This window comes from Pelophylax lessonae (assembly GCF_965119305.1).
Source record: "Pelophylax lessonae genome assembly, chromosome: 12".
Lineage (NCBI taxonomy): Eukaryota > Metazoa > Chordata > Amphibia > Anura > Ranidae > Pelophylax > Pelophylax lessonae.
In genome coordinates, this window is record NC_138779.1 from 122,477,944 (window position 1) to 122,502,224 (window position 24,281).

General features: G+C 40.8%; 1 protein-coding gene across 2 annotated transcripts in view; it reads right to left on the reverse strand.

Annotated features, from left to right (window-relative positions):
• Positions 1-24,281, reverse strand: part of POU2F3 (POU class 2 homeobox 3) — a 221,204-nt gene that overhangs the window by 37,094 nt on the left and 159,829 nt on the right. For both annotated transcript variants that reach the window (XM_082273887.1, XM_082273888.1), the window contains exons 4-5: positions 21,456-21,557; positions 16,128-16,230 (exon numbers count right to left, since the gene is read on the reverse strand). In XM_082273887.1, the coding sequence (XP_082130013.1) occupies positions 16,128-16,230; positions 21,456-21,557 (205 nt within the window). The remainder of the gene's footprint in view (positions 1-16,127; positions 16,231-21,455; positions 21,558-24,281) is intronic.

Below are 24,281 nucleotides of genomic sequence, written 5' to 3' on the forward strand. Positions count from 1 at the left end.
TCTGCTTTAAGAACTGAACACGCTGTGAACACTTTGAATTGTAAACAGCATGGTCTCACAACACATTGGGATATTAGTGTACAAACCCAGCCACACAACTTGGCACCTAAATCCAGGAAACTCCCAAATCTGCCAACAGGGATGTTTAACCCCGAGGAAATTGTTGCGTATTTCACAATAAACATCAATAAATATTCCTTAACGAATAGAATTTTACAAAGTCGACTAATACATGAAGACGCCCTCACAAACAGAAAGCTATGGAACACAGAAGCAGTAAGCCATAACTTTAAAGGCATAATATACCTTTACCATTCAGTAAGGGGTGCCTGTAGATCAAAATAAACTTTACAGCTATGACTAAAGTTGGATAATGCACTTCCATTTACAACCTCCTGGAATCTGACTGAAAAACTCCCAGAGATTGCATCATTCCATTCTGCTTTGTTGCCAGGACGTTGCTTAGAGACTCCTAGCTCCAATTATAAACCTCCACCATAACAAGAGGGAGCTCTTTCTCTGATTCCACCACAACACATGTGCTTTCTCTCCCCTGACGCAGTAGCTCTGAGCTCACCATTTGATTGTTTGCTCCTGTGATGGTGGGGGTGAACAGTAACAGCTGGGAGTTTCTTAGCAACATCCTAGCAACAACCCAGAACGAGGAGATGCAATCCCAGGGAGTTTTTTTAGACAGCCTTCAGGATTTATGTAAATGGCCTACACCTATAGCAAGGTCATTATTCAACTTTGGTCAAAGATGCACAGTTTGTTTAGGCATTTTTTTAATAAAGGGGAAAAAAGGTCTTTCTTTAACCACTTGCCGACCAACTATTTACTGCGGCAGTCAGCAGCTTACAGGCAAAGTGACGTAGGGAAAGCCTACACAGGTCGTGAGCATTGAGGATTGCCCCTGGGGGTGTGCCTAGAGTCAGTGGGGACCACTCCGGAGAAGGTTCTAGAAATCAAGAGTCAGCTAGCTTTAAAGGGGGTACCTAGTCAGAGGACCCTGAAGTGATAAAGGGGTACCTAGGTTGAGGACCCTGAAGCAGTAAAGGGGGCGTCTGCAGTTTGGGCCCTGAAGAGTTAATGCACAGTGTGAGTGCATCAATTGAGAGTTGCAGCCATACAGGAATACACAGCAAGCTACCTCAAGCCAGGGCAAGGCTGGAGGGAGTAGTCAGTGACTTTGCAGTGCAAGCAGTGTCAGATATTCAATGTTCTACAGTCCTGGATCTGCTAGACTTAAGTTGGGGTTCCAGCACAGCTTTCAGAGATACAGTGTGTTCAAAGAGTTAGTAAGCATTGGCTAGCGTCGGCTGGCGTCAAGACAGCGCTAACGGGCATTTTTCTATAAAAGTCCCAGAATTGTACATAGTCGAGCCAAAGGTGTATCCCACTCATTTCCTTCTCCATTCCCCTAAAACTACAATAAAACAACCAAACAAAGATGCCGGAGTTGTCAATGTGTCAGTTCTCACACCCAGGGCTGCAGCTCACATGGGCTGGAAAGTTAACCGGTAACCATGGCAGACCCACCTTGCTACATTATAAAATGTTGCATACAGGTGATTTTTCTCCTTCACTGAAGTGCACTGATAGGCTGTACTGATGTGTACTGATGAGACAGCACTGATAGGTTGCACTGATGGGCACTGATATGTGGAATTGATTGGCACTGATGAGGAGGCACTGGTGGCACTGATGAGGGTAGGACTGATAGGTGGTACTGATGGGCACTGATAGGCGGTACTGGTAAGCGGCACCCATAGGCAGCACTGATAGGTGACACAGATGAGGAGGCACTGATGGGCACTGATTGGCAGCACTGATGGACACTGATTGGCTGCACTGATGGGCACTGATAGGCAACACTGATAGGTGACACTGATGAGGAGGCAATTATGGGCACTGATTGGTAGCACTGATGGACACTGATGAGGCTGCACTGATGGGCATTGATAGGTTGCACTGATGGGCACTGATAGGTGGAACTGATGGGCACTGATGAGGTGGCACTGGTGGTTACTGATTAGGAGGCACTGATGGGCACTGATGAGGTGGCACTGGTGGGTACTGATTAAGAGGCACTGATGAGGTAGCACTGATGGGTACGGATAGGCAGCACTGATAGGTGACACTGATAAGGAGGCATTGATGGGCACTGATTGGCAGCACTGATGGGCACTGATTGGCAGCACTGGTGGGCACTGATTGGCAGCATTGGTAGGCACTAATAGGCAGCACTGGCGGGCACTGTTGGGACTGCACTGATAATCAGGACACTGATAATCCCCTCCTTATGGAAAGAAGATAATGGGCTTTTGTTTACTTTGTGATCAGCTGTGATCAGCTGTCATTGGACACAGCTGATCACGTGGTAAAGGGCCGCTGTGATTGGCCCTTTACCCCTATCACAGAGGTGGTAGCCCATGTGCCAAACGGGGTGTGCGGGCAGTGCAATCACAGGGGACCTGATATGGCCGACTCCCGGCAAAATAAGCCTTCACTCTAGCCATCATATGGGTGGGAAGTGGTAAAGTATACCTAAAGGAACAACTATTTTTTTTAGTTTTGGATAAAACCGAGAGGCATTAGAATAGCTGTCAGGTTTTATTGCTATCTGTGCTCGTGTTAGAGAGATTCACCCTCTCTATTGGCGCTTTTCCACTGCATGGAACCGTACTGGTTCGGCAACCTTTTGTGCTTTTCCACTGCTGGTACCGCATGGTATAGGGTCGGAACGGTTCGGTACGGTACGGTATAGGTTTGCTTTTCCACTGCATGGAACCGAACAGTACGGTACGGTACGGCTCTGAAAAAACAGTACCTACTCGATTGTGGTTCCAACAGGTACCAAACTGGTACCATATCCCACAATCCTTTGCATGCAGTCACTACTAGCCACTGATTGGTCAGAGAATCCCACCCACCCCGTTGTTATCCCACCCACTTAACTTATGGCGCTTTTCCACTGCATGGAACCGAACGGTTCGGCTCGCTTTTGTGCTTTTCCACTGCTGGTACCGCATGGTATAGTGTAGGAACGGTTCGGTACGGTACGGTACGGCGGCGCTTTTCCACTGCATGGAACCGAACGGTACGGTACGGTACGGCTCTGAAAAAACAGTACCTACTCGATTGTGGTTCCAACAGGTACCAAACTGGTACCATATCCCACAATCCTTTGCATGCAGTCACCACTAGCCACTGATTGGTCAGAGAATCCCACCCACCCCGTTGTTATCCCACCCACTTACCTTTAGTACTACTTTAGTGGAAAATCAAACCATACCGTACCGTACCGAACCGTTCCAACACCGTACCATGTGGTACCAGCAGTGGAAAAGCAAACCGGGCCAAGCAGGGCCGAGTAGAGCCGAGCCGGTACTTGCAGTGGAAAAGTGCCTTTAGTACTACTTTAGTGGAAAAGCAAACCTATACCGTACCGAACCGTTCTGACCCTATACCATGCAGTACCAGCAGTGGAAAAGCAAACCGGCCCAAGCAGGGCCAAGCAGGGCCGAGTAGAGCCGAGCCGGTACTAGCCGGTACTTGCAGTGGAAAAGTGCCAAATTTGTCCTGTTTACTGTTATCACCAAGAGGGAAAGTGAAAGTAAATCCCAAATTTTGAAGTTGTCACCAGAACAGACATAGAGGGAAATCTTCCAATGGAGACATTAGTTCTGGTGACCCTAAGATAGGAAGTTCAGGGGAAATCTCCCTGATGGAACACATATGTACAGTATGGCAAAAAACCTTACAGAGGTAAAACCTTCCCTCACTCTATCTAACATTTTTAAAAATCGCCTTTAGTTCTACTCCTATTTGATGTTTTATAGTGTTAATCTCTATAGTGTTTTTTTTTTTTTTTTACCATGATGCGCTTATATCCTTTGTGTTGTGTTTTACTCTTTGACATTTGATGGAGGAATTGTTGCTGTTTATTGTAAGATCAGAAAAAGTTTTTACAGAGAATGTGAACTTTCCTTATAGCGGATCATGGTGTCATCAGGATTTATAGGCATATTGTTTAGACATACAACAGTGTTTGTATGTGCTGAAAAGGCTTTGTTGTTTGAAAAGGCACATTTTGAAAGTGACTGCTGTTACTATGGTGATTCTCATGATGGCTGCTCAATTTCATTGGGATTTCTTGAGTGTTTTGTTAATATAATTGAACAACTATCTCCCCAGTGAGGGGACCAACAGCAATAGAGACTGGACTAGGTTGTTAGTCGTTCCTCAATCTATCCAACACAAAAAAAAGTTTTGGCTTTAGATACACTAAATAAAAAAAAAAAATATATATATATTTTTTTCTAGCAGAGGCAGCATGTGTCTTTAGAAGTGTGAGTCCACATATGTACTGAACCCAGAAATTTTTTCACTATAACCAACTGATCAAGTCCAGTTATGTAATAAGGACTATAGCCCCAGTAACCCCTTTAGGCGTGGACAAGGTGTTTGACCAATTATAAAACCATCTATTGCAGGGTATGCCTATACTTTTTTAACCATTTTTTAGTATTTAGGACAAGCATTAAGCCACTCAAATAGGCAGGAGCATAAAATATTTTAGAAATCTGAGATTTCACAGGCTCAAGCCACTGTTAAGCTGGATACACACTATACACTTTTCTTTAGATTTTTTCCTTTATGGGCCATACACACTATAAGATTTTCTGAAGACCTTTTCCTTTAGACTTACCAAAACCATATAATATGAGGTCAAACCTAAACACTTTCAATTTGTATGCAGTTATTCAGGACTGCATAGTTGAAGGTAAATCTAAAGGAAATTGAACAACAAAAGTTGTATAGTGTGTATCCAGCTTGAAGCTGGATACACACTATACAACTTTGTTGTTTGATTTGCTTTAGATTAAAGGGCCATACACACTATAAGATTTTCTGAAGACTTTTTCCTTCAGATTTACCTTTTCTGTGTAGTGCAAGGGCCTTCCAGATTGCATACAAATTGAAAGTGTTTAGGTCTGACCTCATATTATATGGTTTTGGTAAGTCTGAAGGAAAAAGTCTTCAGAAAATCTTATAGTGTGTATGGCCCATTACCTTTAACTATGTAGTGCAAGGGCCTGCCTGATTGCATACAAATTGAACGTGTTTAGGTTTGACCTCATATTATATGATTTTAGTAAATCTAAAGGAAAAAATCTAAAGACAATTGTATAGTGTGTATCCAGCTTAAGGCTCGGTTCACATATATGCGAATTGGATGCATTTTTAACCACATTCGATTCACATAAAATGTGACTCGGACCAGCATTCAATGGAGCCAGTTCACACATGTCTGGGGCGGCCACGGTCCATTTCTGAAAAGGGTTCTTTGCGATTTTGGGCCTGGTTTAGGTGCAAACCTGAACTGGTGAATAAAACTGCACTGGACTCCTGACTGCAGACCGCAGCCACCGCAGCCAGACAGGTGTGAACCTAGCCTAAGTCTAAATTTGCACATGGGGCTGTCACTTCCTTGCCTCTGAAAAGTGATCTGCAGTTGGATTGCTTTTTAGAGGCACTTGGCAAGCAATGAGGAGGGCCAACCCCAAACTGTTCCCACAAAGCTCAAACTGTTCCCAAACTGTTACCACAAAGAGCGAGGTTGGGGTGGAAGAACCTGACTGGCCTGCACAGAGTCCTGACCTCAACCTGATAGAACACCTCTGGGATGAATTAGAGAGCAGAGACTGTGAGCCAGGCCTTCCAACATCAGTGCCTGACCTCACAAATGCGCTTCTGGAAGAATGGTCAAACATCCCCATAGACACACTCCTAAACCTTGTGGACAGCCTTCCCAGAAGAGTTGAGGATGTTATAGCTGCAAAAGGTGGGCCAACTCAATATTGAACCCTATGGACTAAGACTGGTATACCCTTAACCACTTTAGCCCCAGAAGGCATTACCCCCTTCCTGACCAGTCCATTTTTTGTGATACTTCACTGCGTTGCTTTACTTGACAATTGCGTGGTCGTGCGACGCTGTACCCAAATACAATTGATATCTTTTTTTTCCCACAAATATAGCTTTCTTTTGGTGGCATTTGATCACCTCTGTGGTTTTTATTTTTTGCACTATAAACAAAAAATGCCAACAAATTTGAAAAAAAAAAAAAAAAAAAAAAAACTGTATTTTTTTCTTTATACTATAAAACATCCAAAAAAAATTTGTTAAAAATCGAATTTCTTCATCAGTTTAGGCCAATATGTATTCTGCTACATATTGTTGGTAAAAAAATCCCAATAAGCGTATATTGATTGGTCTGTGCAAAAGTTATTGCGTCTACAAACTATGCGATAGATTTATGGAATTTTTATTTTTTTTACTAGTATAGGTGGCAATAAGCACTTTTTAGCGGGACTGCGACATTGTGGTGGACAAATCTGACTCTACCCATGACACTTATAGGGGACCAGTGACACCAATACAGTGATTAGTGCTAACTGTCACTGTATAAATGACACTAGCAGGGAAGGGGTTAACATCAGGGTCGATCAAAGGATTAAGTGTGCTCCTAGGGAGTGCTTTCTAACTGTAGGGGGAATGCTGTGACTGGAGGAAAGCACAGATCCATGTTTCTGCTTAGCAGAAACACAAGATCTCAATTTTTCTACATCACAGAATGGCGATCTGCCTTGTTTACATAGGCAGACCACCGTTCTGCCTCTCCTCTGAATGATTGGCGTGGTCCCAGCGGCCATCGTGGCTGCCGGACCCGCTGATTGGCTCCCGCTGTGTCCAATCACAGGGGGAGCATGGCTTTGGCGGCGGCGCGCACAAGCCCCAGCACCCACAATGAGAATCATGTACAGGTACGTGATTTTGTGCTTAAAGGCCGTCCTGCCACAGTAAATGTACGTGGGGCGGTCCTTAAGTGGTTAAAGGGGGATGCTGGGAACTGCTTATCACTGTTTCCCTTCACACCAGAGTCTGCAATGTTCCTTCTTACATCACAGCAGGATCAGATTGCCGGTGGCGCGCACACACGCCCTAGACCTTGTGCGCAAATTCACGTACATTATATATGCAGTAGGCCATCAGGAAGCTGTTAAAGTTCATGTGCGTGTAAAGGCAGGGTCCCAATACTTTTGGTAATATAGTGTATTTACCTATAAACTATCATTGGATGTTATACGGTGTCTGATAAAGGTTATGCAGGTTTTGAGACAGTATTGCTCCTTTTTTATATTCTTCTTTCAATATTTATACTCAATAAATATTGCTTATTATATATATTGTGAGTGTTGTCTATTCCTGACATTTGCATCTCAAAAGTTCCATTATTTGTGCTTCATGGGGATGTGGGGCAGGTGCAGTCCTTGAGAACTTCCTTAATAGAGCTGCTTTATTTACGCTGAGTCAGTGCCATCTTAACAGCATTAAAGGGCCCCGGGCAATGCAGTGCACTGGGGCCCTGCCTACACAATCACCCACGAGAATAAAAATGTAAATTATCGATAAGGCGACATTTATTGGTACAGCAGTGGCAGGCTGACAGCTTCCAAGTTCGGTGGCTGGGTCCAGTGAACACACACATGGACGGGAGTCAGACTCGACTGTTCTGTGTGTGCCCATTCCCATGGAGGCAGACAGGCATTCCTGCATTTGTGGGCTCCCCCTCCATGGCCCAAGTGGTCTGACAGCAGCGCAGGGCCGACAGGCACTTGCCACCTGCTAAGTTTGGGGGCGAAATGCACACAGGAATCGGGACCAATGCTTGACTGGGGCTGGGACGCTGGGCAGGTGGGGCCCCCCGGGCAAGTAGGGCCCCCGGGCAACTTCCTAGCATGCCCATTCGGTAAGATGGCCCTGCGCTGAGTCTGTCTGTGATCTGCATTCTGCACTGTACAATGTAGAAAGCAGCATGCTCCCAGCCTATGCAAGCCCAGGGAGGGAAAAAGGCAGAGGCGATGGGTTATGGTTGCTTAGTGCCCCTGGATATATTTAAGAGTAAATGTGTTGGGACAGTTATGTTGAAAGCGAGATCCCGGAATCCCCATTTTTGCTATTTCTGTGATTTCATTGGAACAATCATTGTAATTCTGACACTTCAACTACCTTGGTGCAGTGGTAACTGTATTTAATGACATACTCCTCGTCACTTTTAACAGAAGTAATCATATTTTAAAGGGTAATCAGCCAGGTTATCAAGCACAGCAGCAAACAATTTGAAATTTGAACTCGACTATATTAAACTAAATTTTGATTGGTTATCTTTGTCGACTGCAAGTGCACAATTTCTGTTTGCATCTAATCTTGGTAATCCTAGTTAGACAATCGTATAATTAGTGAACAAGTTTTGTCTTTTTTCCCTTCTAAACAACACAGTATTTCTTTGATTCAAACAATTTATGTATTCTTGTATGCTTGTTAAATGTTTGGCTAGTTTAAATAAATATTTAATGAACCCTGTGTACCTTTTCTTGTGATAGCAACGTTCACTATATTTGTTTCTGCCTATTACAGGTAATGCTCACTCTAGATTGTACATGTATCAAACACAAGGCCACCGGGCTGCATGTGGCCTGCCAGGCCATTTTATGTGGCCTCGCACCTCTCCTCCAGCTGCAGCACCCCCCTCATCTCTACCTCCACCTTGTCTCAGCAGTCAGCAGCAGAGAGTAGGACTGAACTCCTCCACCAGATCCTGCACCTCTCTGTGCAGCCACAGCACCCCCTTGTCTACTCTTCCCCTGGTCTCAGCATTCAGCAGACTCTGACAACTAATTCCAGCCCTCCTCTGGTCGTCCTCTAGCCCCTGCACTTTCTGCTTTCCAGCTTTGCCCCCAGTTTCTTCCCAGCAGCAGCTCAAGTTAAAAAAGCCGTTTTAAAGGGGATTACAAAGATCTATGTATTCCAACCTATTAAAAATGGGTGGAACTCTGCTTTAAGGGGGTGCAATGTAATGTAAGCTAGGGTGGGGAGACTCTTGACTTCTGATGATGGGGGGCTCTTGACATCTGATGTAAGAGGGGTTGGGGTGCTCTGGACATCCAGTCTTACACATACAACCGGTCCTTTGAGGGCAGACTTAATGCTGATGTGGCTCGTGATGAAATTCAGTTTGACACCCCTGCCTTACGTGCTCTACCTTGTAGACCTTTACTCCTCCACAACCAGCAGGAATACTCAACATTTCTGATTGAGGGGGCACATGCGACCTGCTCCCCTCTAAAAGTGCACGGGCCAAGCAGCCAAGTGATGGTATTGACGATTTTAGCAGCAACTGTGAAGACTGAAGGAGTTGTGAAAGAAAAGTGAAATATTTTATGACAGGGGTCTCAAACTTTCATATGGCTGTACTTCTATGAATAGGCAGAATATGTAAATGGCAGTTAACAGATGGTCACTAATACATCTGGCAAAACATATAAAGTCAGGTCCTTAGTAATAGGGATGATCAAACGGTTCGGGTCCACCATCGGTTCGGCCCGAACATTGGGTGTTCGAGGTTCGGCCGAATTTAGAACTTTTTGCCCAAAAAGTTCGGAATTCGGCAACCAGAACCGCCCAAAATGCAATGCTTCAGGAAATGGGCTTTAAAAGCCCATGATTCCACCAGAACCATTAGCAAAAGCCAATTGAGGGGGCAGGAGAATGCTAGGAATGTGATTGGAGTGACTAGGGGGTCCCTAGTCCAATCATTAGTGAATACGCCCCCCCAGTATATAAGATCGCCCCCGCCATATTCCTAGCATTGTTATACTGGACATGGAAGAGAGTGGAAGTAGTTCTGTTAATTTTACTTTAAAAGTGTCATTTAGCATTTATTAGTGTGAGGAAAGGGATATCTAGTGTAGTTAGAGTGCTCCTTTACACTTTAGTTAGCTTCAAAAATTTAGTTTCTGTAGGGAAAGTGTTAAGTGTCAGGGGACCGTAGTGTAGTGTAGGGTTAACTGGCAGTGACTGCTATGGCAGGGTGACAAAACCCCTCCATAGCAGGGTGACCGCTATAGAGAAATGATCATTTCTCTGAATAGCTTCGGAACTGGAATATGGCTTCTCACCAGCCTAGCATTTTTTATGCTGCAGGGGCTGCCACTGCCAGTGCTTTTTTGAGGACATGTTTGATGTCAGACATGACATCTGAACATGTGTATAGGGGGTATATATAGACATATATGTCTGAATATATACCCCTAGACATATATAGGTGTGATAGTAGCAGAAATAAATGCTTGCGCTAATGAAATCATTTACAGTAATATATTTCTGCTACTATCACACCTATATATGTCTAGGGGTATATATTCAGACATATATGTCTATATATACCCCCTATACACATGTTCAGATGTTTTGCCTGCCTCAAAAGAACCCAAAAAAAAAATGCCCAGGTGTATTTTTGCTGGCATTTTTTGGGGGGTTTTGGAGGCAGGCAAAACATCAGAACTTGTGCACAGTACCACTATACACAAGTTCAGATGTTTTTCCTGACTGCAAAAAACCCAAAAAAATGCCTGCTTTGAAACCGGCAAGGTGTTACAGGAGCGGAGCCAACCCCCTGTCAGAAAGTTTTCTAATACAAACAATCCTTTTTTTTATGGTTCTGGACATGCTACAGAGCTGAAACTTCACAGGTACACAGGTACACATGCCTTCTATTAAACCGGCAAGGTGTTACAGCAGCGAAGCCAACCCCCTGTCAGAAAGTTTTCTAATACAAACAATCTTTTTTTTTGTGGTTCTGGACATGCTACAGAGCTGAAACTTCACATGTACACTTTTTAGACCCCCCAGATCTGAAATCCAAAAATCAAAAAATCTATTTTTTTTTTCCAATAATTGGCTTTTTTTTATCAAAAATGACAATTTTTAAGAACTTTTTTTGTGTGATTTTGTGTCTGGGGGGTCTAAAGGGTGTACCTGTGAAGTTTCAGCTCTGTAGCATGTCCAGAACCAGAAAAAAGATCATATAGGTGTTAAAGTTAAAGGAGGGTCCCGACCCACATCCCTGTTCTACTGAAAATTTATCTTTTTTTTTTCATGGTTCTGAACATGCTACAGAGCTGAAACTTCACATGCACACCTTTTAGACCCCCCAGATACTAAATCCAAAGTCAAAATCAAAAAATCTCTCTCTTTTTTTATTTTTTCAATAATTGGCTTTTTTATCAAAAATGACAATTTTTAGAAAATTTTAAGAAATTTTTTTTGTGTGATTAATAGTTAATGGGGCATGACCCAGAACCCTAGGCACTTTTTAGGGTCATTTATTGGGTTTTGGGGCTTCAAAATGGTGTTTTTTGATTACCGAAGTTCGGGTCCCGTTGATTTCAATGGGGTTCTGAAATCCGGGCCGAACTTTCGGGAAGTTCGGATGTTCTGGCTGAACCGAACTTTTCAAGAGTTCGATAATCCTTACTTAGTAACTGGCCAAATATATAAAGTCTGGTCCTTAGTACACCCCAAAAAAATTCTAAAGTGCATTTTGATGGGGTTATAATGCAAACAATGCCTGGACAAGGTCTTCTGTCACCCAAAGTGATAATGCCAAGGTACACCCCCTACCTGAAACAGATGTAGCGGGTACATCCAAAGTGGATGAATAAGTTACTGGAATCTAACTAGGGTTATCTCTGATAAGCGTCTGAAAACGTATTGTATATATTTTTATGCTTTGCACATAACAATTTAACACTAATGTCTCTAGTAGTGGTTTATTCACAGGCAAATCTAGAGCAGAACTGGGCTGTCACAATGACAGCTCACTCCTGTCTATTACATAGAGAGAACTTGGCTCTTATTGTGTAATCAGTGGAGCTCCCCTGGCACCTTGGCAGCTGTTCATTATACTCTGCTCATCAGAGGCACACAGGCTTCCTGAAAGAGATGGCTGTCACGCTGACAGCTCAATCCTTCAAAGGGAGAGTGCGGCTGTCAAATAGTGTCTTCGATTTCAAACTGACCCCGCATTCAAATGTATTTTAAATTGAAGCCTGGTTATATTCAAAAGTAGAAAATAGGGGTAAAATCCTATTGAGTCTTAAACAACCTTTCTTTGTTGTTCACACATTAAAAGGTCTGGATGGAACCAAAGAAATACGGTAAGGAATGCCAGACCAAATTCAGATGAACGAGTCCAAGATAATTTTAACTACTGGTGAAAAAAAGTCATATCAATACTGCCAAGGTGTTTTGGGGGCAACACTATTCACCCCCATTCCTCCGGACTCTACACAGGATAAAGCTTGGATGGACTTTAGAAACAATGACTTCCTAGATCTAAATTAGAACCAGTATTGAACTCTCCTCATGGAGTAACAACTTGACAGCAGTTGTTTGTTTGAAGCATTTTAGTTTCTCTCATCTTCATCATCAGTGGTAATTAAGATCTTTACTTAAAGTGGCACTATGGCCTCCCATAAAAAATATGTGCTGCAGGACTTAAAGCTCCACTCCTCTAAAACTAAAACACCTCTTCTGCTGCAAGGGTAAATGCCTATTTCCGTCTAGGGGACCTTAAAAGCGTTTTATTTACCTGATCCTTTGCTCCCCTGGCAGAAGATGCTTCAGTAGCACGCTGTCCCCTGGCATCCTCATGTGAAACACAGGGTCATAGAACTTGCATCAGTCCTAATGATGTCAAAGGACCTTGGAGTGCAGGGAAGAACAGGTTGTGGGGACAGGTCTAGCAATGCCAGGAGAATGCAGAAGTGGAGGATCGGTTAGGTAAATCCCCTAGACCAGTGATTCTCAACCATAGAGAGACCAGGGCCCTCTAAATTCTCCCAAAACCTTCCATGCCAAAACATGATCCTGACTGATGGGTAGATCGTGATTGACCAGTTGCTGGCCCCTATTTTGAACCTAATTCCTTACTCTACTATAGCCATAACAAAACAAAATCAGAATTAATGCACACTCCGACCAGAATGCAATACAAATAAATGCAAACTCACAACAAGCAATTTCAAACTCGGCATCAATAAAAGAAAAGTGATCACTGGGAAGCATTGAGCCTCGCAGATAGCAGACAAAGTTTTCAGGATGATGGCAGTGCACAGCTCCAATAATGGATAATAAGAGCCAAGGAGGAGATTGGGAGAGTGAGTGCATACCCCAGGCTTGCAAAGGCAGGCTTCAGTAGTATCAATGTTGAGACCCTCCATAACCCTGAGATCTGAACTATCCTGAACTCCCTTTGACTCCCAGAAGGAGGGCAAAGTCACAAGTCTCCTTCCAGCCAGCTCCCATTTCTGCTCCTTACAAATAGGAAATCAGTTTGTTGGGACTGTCAGGCACCCAAAACTGGCCAGGAGGACCCCTGCTGATTCAGAACCCTGTAGCTTGTCATCCAGCGCCTGGCCACACCTAGTCCTGATCACTGCTTTCTGGATTGGCAGAACTGACTTTGCTGCTGAAACCCTCCCACTGTGAGCTGCAGTGTCTGGGAGGGGGAACATGTGAGATACAAATTAGGGAAGATTTGGCTCAGCTAAAGAAGGTAAATTATGCTTTTTTTGTTCACTTTATAAGACTTGAGCATCACAGTAGCTAAAGTTGGGATTTGTTTAGATTCTCAGACAAGAGCCTTGAGATGAACATTAACCATTGATCATATAAAGATAATTTTGTTATTGAAGTATTATGAATAATTATTAAAGTATAACTAAAGGAAAATAATTTTTTTTAAGTTTTGGATAGAGTGGAGAGGGATTAAAACCCTTGTCATTTATTATTGCTGTCTGTGCGCCCATTAGGAAGATTCACCCTCTCTATTTGCCCTATTTATCATTATCATTGAAAGTAAAAAAAATCCCAAATATTGGGTTGTCTCCAGAAAAGTAACAGAGGGGAAATCTTCCAATGGGGACACTAATTCTGGTGACTTGGGGGTCTCCAAAGAATTCCCTTAATTTGTAGAATGCACAAATTCCTCTCACTTCCTGCTTGGCTATGGGATAGGAAGTGAAGGGGAATCTTGGCAATCGGACAAAGATGGCGAAAAAAATTCTGTCAGGGGTTATAACCTTCCCTTACTCTATCCAAAATGAAAAAAAAAAAGTTTTGCTTATAGTTCTACTGTCAAAGCACTCAGTTCTGATGTATACTAACTTTTTATTAGGATTAATTAGCCTTTTAAAAAAAAATCAAATTTTAATCAATAGCAAGACTCATACAAGTAGGGTCCCAATGTCCAGCAGCATTTAATGAGCTTTCTTATTCATTATTTGCCTTTACTAGTAATCACTAGTGCAAAAAAAAAAAATCACTCGCTTCTGTGACAGACTCCAAAGTGACAGAGGTAAACCAGTACAGGGTAGAAGTGGTGCCATAGGAGTAGAGTTATTAGTGGTAAAGGTTTTTTGATAAATGTTGATATATATAGTGAAATCACAACCCCGAATGTGCAAACACCGACAGCGCAAGTGAAAAAAATATTATATAAATCAATCTGTGCAAAGTGAAAAATCAGCGCAATCGATGATTGGAATAAAAAATCACTAAGCTGCTATACCAAAAACTTTTTCACTAAAAAGTAGGTATTAATAATAACAAATGGGGGTACAGCACTAAAGTGAATAAGTTCTAAAAGGTTTTAGGTGCTAATAAAGTGCCTGCTATGTAAATACCAATGCCCAAAAAGTTATTGAAATAAAATGGCAGGTGCTTGATAAAGTGCTTGACAATATTTTAACAGTAGTAACAATAATAATATATCAAATAATAAATCCACTACAATAATCCATATAAGAACTTCAATCTGAAAATTCAATATAGTGCAAAATCACTCAGTGCAAGTGAAAACAGTGCATACCAGGAGTGAAAATAAATTAGTGTTAATATATGACAAGTCCATTCAATAAATAAAATGAGCAAAATCAGCAAGATAACTCCATCCAGCAGATTATATAAGCAATAAATGATCCCGATGGAAGTGATCACTGACCTAGGCCAACTAAAAAGTTACTGTGGCTATATGCGGGCATTCCACATAGCCACAGTAACTTTTTAGTGCAAACACCAGCAGCGCAAGTGAAAAAAATATTAATTAAATATATAAATCAATCTAGTTCATTAATTAATTAGTAGAATCACACTCCTATCACTAGGAGTTTTAAATTAATAATCAAAAAAATGTAAATAAATCAATCAAAAAAGATATGTGTGATGAATTTAAACAAAGTCCAAAAACTAGTAAAATAAGCGAGGTCCCTGTGCATGAAGATTGATAAATCACCACAGATCCCCACCACCGCTCTGCATGATAGCCTCCACTCCCATCAGGTGGACACTCACCAAATATAGATGCCCCCCATTCTCATGGTTGGGCCAAACAGCTGGTATAGAGAATGTAATATGGATCCTTTAGATGGATTAGATCATCTCCTTATCTCTTCCTCTGATGATCCCTCCGCAAACAACTTGGCCCCTTCACTGAAACATGGACGTCACCACTTCCTGCAGTCCTGGTGTTGACCTTAAAATCAGCAGTTTCTCCAATCCAGACACCTTTGGGTTGTGGAGTGGAGGCTATCATGCACAGCGCTGGTGGTGATCTGTGGTGATTCATCAATCTTCATGCACAAGGACCTCGCTTATTTTACTAGTTTTTGGACTTTGTTTGAATTCATCACAATTTTTGGACAATATTATTATCACAAATATGTTTTTTTATTTATTTATTTATTTACATCTTTTGATTATTAAATAAAAACTCCTAGTGATAGGAGTGTGATTCTACTAATTAATTAATGAACTAGATTGATTTATATATTTAATTAATATTTTTTTCACTTGCGCTGCTGGTGTTTGCACATTAGGGGTTGCGATTTCACTATATATATATATATATATATATATATATTTATATATATATATATAGTTGTAAAAGTCTGCTCGTCCTTTGTCAAAGTCCTAGGATATAAGGGTGCAGTTGGTTTACTACAGATGGTCACAAAACTCTATCACCTCTTGATATCATGATAACATTAGCATAACAAAATCCAATAAAATAAATGTCAGAGGTGTTCTACTTCCGCATCCATATATTATTTCATGGTGTGATTTGTACCTTGTTGTATTTTTTATTAGATATGATAATGTATTTCATGCCCAGTTTTGGAAGGAAAAAAGTGTTTAATAATTCTAGTCTTGCATGTTACCTTGCTGGACAGGCTGTGCTTGTGAAAGAAGGAACTGTGAAGCTGACTGTAGGTGGCTGGGGACCAGAACTAGCTGCTGGAGAGAGTGTATAGAAGCCATATCCTGCAAGAAGACATAAATACAACAAAATATTCAGGCTGTTTTGCTTAGAAAATGGAAGCTAAACAAAGAACATCAAACTCAAGATACAAATTAAGGGCTAGTTCACACCACAAAAACGTCCTCCAGATCTGTTCCAGAAGAGTTTCTGCATGCGCGTTTTTGATGAGCTTCTGGATGCATTCCAGGTGCTTTTTTTCATTTTTTTTCACTGTACTGGGGTCTGGTGCTTTTTTTAATGTGTTTTTGATGTGTGTATGTGTGTTCTGGTGCATTTTGATGCGTTTTACTGCATCCCAGTACAGTTCTGTGCAGGAAAAATGCAGCATTATCTACTTTTTTCCCTGGAACTGGAAAGCACTGGAATTGCAAGCACTGGTAACCTACTTTCTATGCATTTTTAATGCAGAAAAAAAAGCACTGGAATGCATGTGGTGTGAACTAGCCCTATCATAAATATATGAGGCTGTTATTTTCAGTGCTATGGTGCTATAGTAATCATCATGATACAATGGATAACATATGATATGCTTGATATGATACTACCCAGGCTGGATTATCTTTCTCATTCTATATATATATATATATATTAATAAAAACTGTCAGTACAAAAACATGCACTCAATGACATGCATCAAAGAAATATGACACATGAACAGATTTAATGAGATATCAAAACGACACAAGTGACAATATCATCTGCAAGATAAAAAGGTTCTAATGGTCCCAAGCAGTTTGTAGTGCAACATATCCTCAGGACCAGCAGGGCATAATAGATGTCACAAGCTAATCAAAACCATTGAGATAGGAAATAGTAGAGAGTAGGTGTAGAAATGGAGAAGAAGGAAGGCACGGAAAGAGGGGAAGTTGTAGGAGTTTCTAAGGGGTCACTATGTGCAAGTAAAAAATGGACCACATCTTATTTGGGTCTAACTGTCTTCCAATCAAAGTTGCAATATTTTCATGTTTTTTGAAAACCCTATCCTGTAGAGTAGCTTCTGCTTTGGCATGTATCATGGCCTGCACAATATTTTTTTTTGGTCCTAACTATGCATATAGTTTACCAGGCCCTAACTATCATTTGCTTAGAGGCCATAGTAACCTGAAGTAGCTATTTAAATTGAGATGTAGTGAGCTCCTCTGGACACTTATTTAGTAGAGCAATAAGAGGATCAGGCAATATGGTAATCCAAAATAAGACAACATTGCGTACATTTCAGACCAGTATTTCTGAACTACTATGTACACCATATGTGTAGATGGGTCCCCAGATCTGAACACCCATGGAAGCATGCCAGAGAATAATTAGATACTTATTTAACTATGTGTTTTGGGACCAGGTACCAGCTGGTCAATACTTTATACCTGGCATCCTGTGCTAGCACATTTCTTGAAAACAATTTGGTCAGCGATCAGATATCTTTCCGATTCTCTTCCTCTAAGAAGGTACCAAGATCAGCCTCTGAGCGTTTTGTGTAGGAAGGTGCACTTTTGGTAGGGTAGGTCAATGGATGTTAATATCATTTTGAGTTTGGCCCTAGGACATGGGGGCAGAATCACACATGTGTTCAAACACCATCACCTGATCCAGAGCAATTTGATTTGGAGATATCATTACATTTCAGAGCTGGGCAATTTGTTTTGTTTACGTAGAATAGCAAAAGATTTTACAGAAGTGGATGTGGCCAAATGACGTAGCTTAGCTAAATTAAATTTTACACATACATGAAATGACTTTGGAGCAGTGAATGCCAGGTAGAATGATGGATTTCTAAGAAAGGAGAGAAGTGGGATGTGGTGAGAGGACAACCTGAGGGAATGCTGAAGCTCATCCCATAAGGCTAGAGAATGTAATAGAACTGGATTGGACACAGCACTACAGTCAGAAGGTTTAAGGCATAAGATATTATCAAGAGTAAAGGGATCACAGTCTGAAGCCTCCAAACCCACCCATGGGATATTTCCTATGAGTTGCGCTAACTGAGCTGCGAAGTAGCATTCTGGAAGTTAGGTAGTCCTAGGCCTCTCTCACATTTAGAATGCATCAGAGTAAGTTTAGGAAGTCTTGGTTTTACAGATTCTCACATGTAACCAGACAACCGCCGTTGCATAATCCGTAGGTAATGGGCTGGGGCTAAAATAGGTAACACTCTGAAAACATATAATATATTCAAAATATGTTCACCTTGGACGCTATTATTCTGGCCATCCATGAAACAAATAATGTTCCATGAAACAAATCATGATATTAGGGCAGAAAGGTGAGTTATCATGGGGAGATAATTAGCCCTGAACTCTATTATTTAAAATCTATTGTTTCTGTAGAGATTGGAAAATGATAATCATGTACTGAAATGGGAAATTGTGAAAGTAAAATTGTGAGTAAGAAATAGAAATACAGTATATAAAAAAGAAAAATTAAAGAAGTTAACTAGAGAAGCAGCGAAACTGGACAAATCTATTTTTCACATAGGGTTTACGCAAGCCTTTTGTTATACCTTGCTGGAGGGCTGGAGTACATAACCAACTGATCCTTTTTAACATAAACATTTTCCTTACTGGTTTAATTTTGTATCAAGCTAACTTAACATTTTAAACATTTTTTTCATGTTTGGGATTGTACTTTTTAGAGTAATTAAGATTTTTACATTTTATTTCCATGAATACTTTTAAAATAATTGGTGTGATTGATAGAATATTAGTATATAAGTGTAACTATATAAGTGTAAGTATAAGTACTTACGGTAATATTGAAAAATCATAACATAACTGTTTTAAAATTCTGTCCATGCTGGATTATGGTGCTCAACTTCTTAGAACTTTAAATGAACTTTTAATAGATGTCTTGAAATGTTTGGAATACACTTGATATAACTGAGATCTTTATTTTTTATATACAAAATTGTCTGTAAAATGAATGGCCCTATTTTAAAACCCAGGCCAGTCATGCATGGATTTATCCTTATAACTGTTGTCATCTCTCTAAGTATTAATAACTTTAACATTGTTTATATTATTCAGAAAAATTAACTGCCTATTTGGAAAATGCTGTTCATCCCCTGCTGAGATTGCCAAGCACGCTTTAAAATTTAACGATCCCTGTGACACATTCAAGATACAATAATATTTATGATGAATACATTTATTATAATATTTATAAAGCAGTGAAAGTGGTGATTTTTTTTTAAAATGCATTAAAAGATTCACCACAATCGAGTATTAGGTAACCATCACATTCACTGGTTTTTAAATATGCCCTGTATAAAAGTCATGTTTGTCATGTTACAACCAAAAACGTAAATGTATTTTATTGGGATTTTATGTGATAGACCAACACAAAGTGGCACATAATTGTGAAGTAGAAGGAAAATGATAAATTATTTTCAATGTTTTTTACAAATAAATATCTGAAAAGTGAGGCGTGCATTTGTATTCAGCCCCCCCGAGTCAATACTTTGTAGAACCACCTTTCACTGCAATCACAGCTGCAAGTCTTTTGGGGTATGTCTCCACTAGTTTTGCACATCTAGAGAGTAACATTTTTGCCCATTCTTCTTGGCAAAACAGCTCAAGCTCTGTCAGATTGGATGAAAGCGTCTGTGAACAGCAATTTTTAAGTCTTGCCACAGATTCTCAATTGGATTTAGGTCAGGACTCTTACTGGACCATTCTATCACATAATTATGCTTTGATCTAAACAATTATATTTTTGCTTTGGCTGTATGATTAAAGTCATTGTCCTGATGGAAGGTGAACCTCCATCCCAATGTCAAGTCTTTTGCAGACTCTAACATGTTTTCTTCTAAGATTGCCCTGTATTTGGCTCTATCCATCTTTTCCATCAACTCTGACCAGCTTCCCTGTCCCTGCTAAAGAAAAGCATCTCCACAACTTGATGCTGCCAGCACCATGTTTCACTGTGCGGTGTGTTCAGGGCGATGTGCAGTGTTATTTTTCCGCCACACATAGCGTTTTGCTTTTAGGCTAAAAAGTTAAATTTGGGTCTCATCTGACCAGAGCACCTTCTTCCACATGTTTGCTGTGTCCCCCACATGGCTTCTCGCAAACTGCAAACAGGACTTTTATGGCTTTCTTTCAACAATGACTTTCTTCTTGCCACTCTTCCATAAAGGTCAGATTTGTGGAGTGCACGACTAATATTTGTCCTGTGGACAGATTCTCCCACCTGAGCTATGGATCTCTACAGCTCCTCCAGAGTTACAATGGGCCTCTTGGCTGCTCTCCTTGCCCAGCCTGTCAGTTTAGGTGGATGGCCATCTCTTGGTAGGTTTGCAGTTGTGCCATACTCTTTCCATTTTCAGATGATGGATTGAACAGTGCTCCGTGAGATGTTCAATGCTTGGGATATTATTTTTATAACCTTACCTTTGATCTTCTCCACAACTTTGTCCCTGGCCTTTCTGGTGTGTTCCTTGGCCTTCATGATACTTTTTGTTCACTAAGGTTCCTTAACAAACCTCTGAGGGCTTCACAGAACAGCTGTATTTATCCTGAGATTAAATTACACACAGGTGGACTCTATTTACTAACTAGGTGACCTCTGAAGGCAATTGGTTCCACTAGATTTTAGTTGGGGGTATCAGGGTAAAGGGGCTTAATACAAATGCATGCCACACTTTTCAGATATTTATTTGTAAAAAATGTTGAAAACCATTAACCATTTTATAGCATCTACAAACCATGGGATATTTTTATTTATTTATTTATTTTTTACTAGTAAAGACGGAGATCAGTGACTTATAGCGGGACAGGGATATTGTGGCGGACAAATCAGACACCTAACTGACACTTTTGACACTTTTTGGGGATCAGTGACAATAATACAGTGAATAGTGCTAAAAAGTATGCACTGTCACTGTACTAATGACACTGAGAAGGGGTTAACATGACATGATTGGTCTGTGTTTGACAGAAGGCTTAACCTAGAATTTTATACCAAAACAATGGGGTTGATTTACTAAATAGACTCCCCAAAGCTTAGTGAATTTGCTAAATTTTCACTTTGTAAAGATTACCTAATCAGGCGCAAGGAAAAAAATATATAATTTTTGCTTGCACATGATTGAATTATGGAAATCGGCAGAGCTTCACCACATTCACTAAGCTCTGGGGATAAACTTGCAAAGCGCACAGTCTGTTTGCCTTTAGTAAAGCAACCCCAATGTATTTATACCTATTAGATTGCTAAAATTACAGTAGTGTCATACCCCACTCATCTGTCCTCCGCCCATTATAGATCCTTGAGACAGATGACATGGTCGATGAGGTATTCCAGGCTGGAGTGCTTCACTGAAATCTTCTGTTTTAATCTGTAAAGTATATACACAGGTTTAAATATGATAGGTGTGATATGAACAAAACAAATTTAACAGTCAACTTCACAATAATTGATTTTGGAGAAAATGCTGGTGGCTAAAATTACAGCTCAGTGGGTCACTGTTTTGGAAATAAAATGCAGGAACTGGCAGTAAATGATTTTCTACCATCTAACAAAATATCAATAACATTTGAAATGTATGTAATAGCACAACTTGGATATATTCCACTGTTCCTCAATAAAATGTATGAAATGAAAAAAATAATACAGTATCTAGCATCATATATTTCTTGTAAAGAGATAAACATGATTTCCAAATTCAGAATATTCTTGCTTTAGGTTATATTGGAACTACAGCCTTAAAGTGGTAATAAACCACAGCTGGTGAAAAAAAAAAATCCCTGCAAGGCAATGTTATAATGTGCTAGTTTGCATCGCATACTACCACATTATGAGAAACTCTCCATAGAACAAAGCCCTCCAACGCCATGCCGTCACCGATGAGATGGCTGACATCTTCCCCCCAGTCTTCCTTCCAGGTTCAAGGCTTCCAGCTACACTGGTGGCCAGGGGCGCAATGACATCACCGGGAGCTGTCATTTCCAGCAAGGGCTCTCAAGGTCTGACAGTGTATGCCGGACCTTCAAAGCACTTGGGCCAGTGATGTCATCACCTGCATGCACTCTGAATATCTCCTAAACAGTGTAAGTTTAGGCGATATTCACAGTACCTACAGGTAAGCCTTATTTTAGGCTTACCTGTAGTTATAAGTGGTGTAACAAAATAAATTCAGAGAACCTCGCAAGCTACTGTGTGTGTTCACCAAAAATTAAAATAGAGAACCCAAGCTGCTGACACTGATCACGTTACCATAATTATGTGCAAAGTTCAACCAATTCAATATAAGTGCCGCGCTACAATCCCTTTTCTATCTTATGCAATCTAACAAACATTGTGTCAATTCATACACAAAGTATAAATAATAATAAAATGTCAATACATAAAATAAATAATTTCAAAACAAAATAACATGTAATGCTAAGTATAAAATAATGTCCACAGTTCATATATTTCCCCTGCGATGTGATTCCTTCAACATATCACAGTCCATGAATGCAATCGAAAAACATGTGCTCCAAAGACACTGTTGTGCTCCAAAATAAAATTATGTGCCACCTCACTCGTGCTCCCCCCCCCCTCCTGGGTGTATCCTCACCTCAAAGAGTGTGACCCCCACGATTATTTAGGTCAAACTGCCCTTGTAAACCTCCCCTGGGCTCAATCAGATAGATCTAGATCTCCTGGTTCCACTGCTCTTCCATATGGTAATCTCCCAGTCAGTGGATTGTAATAAGGCAACATATATGTGGAAAAAAGCTCCAATAGTGTTTATATCGTTGTCACATGACCGTTATTAAAACACATCCAGAAAATTGGGTACTCACATGCTACTGGTGCTTCCAGCGCACCAGGCTACATCAGACAGTGTTGAATTAAAATTTCCCCAAAGTTGCACAACCGCTGTAAATACTCGGACTCCTCTCTCCATGTAAGGATACGGATGCCTTCACCATACTTGCCCCTCCCCTACGCGTGTCGACACAGTGTCACGTGTCTTCCTCAGGGGGATTTCTCAAGTGGTGTAACAGAGTTTACTACCACTTTAAGATGAAAGAATATAGTTCCACGTCTGATTCTCTTTTGCCTGCCAGCAATGTTTCAAGCTAGCCAGCTAAAAACTATCTAAAGGAGGAAAGGTCTCCAGGTCTGCTCTTAGTGTGTGCATTGCTATATACTGTATGTTCCATCAGGGCAAGTGGTGGGCAGGAGGGACGGCTTCCCTGGGCGCAATAGTTTATTGCAGAGACGGGGGCGCCTTGACCCTAACCCTAAAGGAAGGGGGGGGGGTGCAGGTTGGCAACTTTGCCCTGGGCAGTGGATTACCTTGTCCCGGCACTGTGTCCCATATTTGGGAACTCTTTCAGTGGTGCCTTGATACAGCACTATGGCTTTGCATGTATTTGTAGATGTATGCAACAAAAACCTTTTAAAATTTTAGTTTGGATTTTGCTCAGTAGCTTGAAAGTGTGATGGGGAATTTTTGTATTGTTTTGTATATTACCCTGTGCACTTACACCTTTTTTGTACCCTTATTTTTATTGCAAAATATAATTAACAAAGTCTGCTAATTGAAATGATATCACAACAGTGTGACTTTTACGTAATGTAGCTGAATGAAAAAGCTCAAAGTAAACCTATGCGTTTTACTTTAGGAGAGCTTTATTTTAATTTTGATGCCAAATTGCGAAACACAAAGGGAAAGAAAAACAGATTGAGTAAACTGTTTGCGTAATATTGCAATAAGATACAGTTGAATTGACAGCAGTACAAATTAACATGATGGCCATTTTTTCGCAGGTTTGCAATTGCTAAATATTCCGATTTCATTGTGTTCCTTTACCTGAGTATTTAAACGTAAATGCCATTCATATCTTCTGACATCATTGTTGTGACCCTATGTTGGAGGGAATTATTTTTATTTATTTTTTTACACTTTTTATTCTTCATGAGGTGCCTGGATCTGATCAATGGATACCACTGACCCCCCCCCCCCTTTCTACCCCTTCCCAAGCTGCACGTATTTCTAATGCCTCATTCACAGAGGCGTACTACAGCATACATATGCAAGGGCTGTGTTTCCCCGCACGTGAATGCA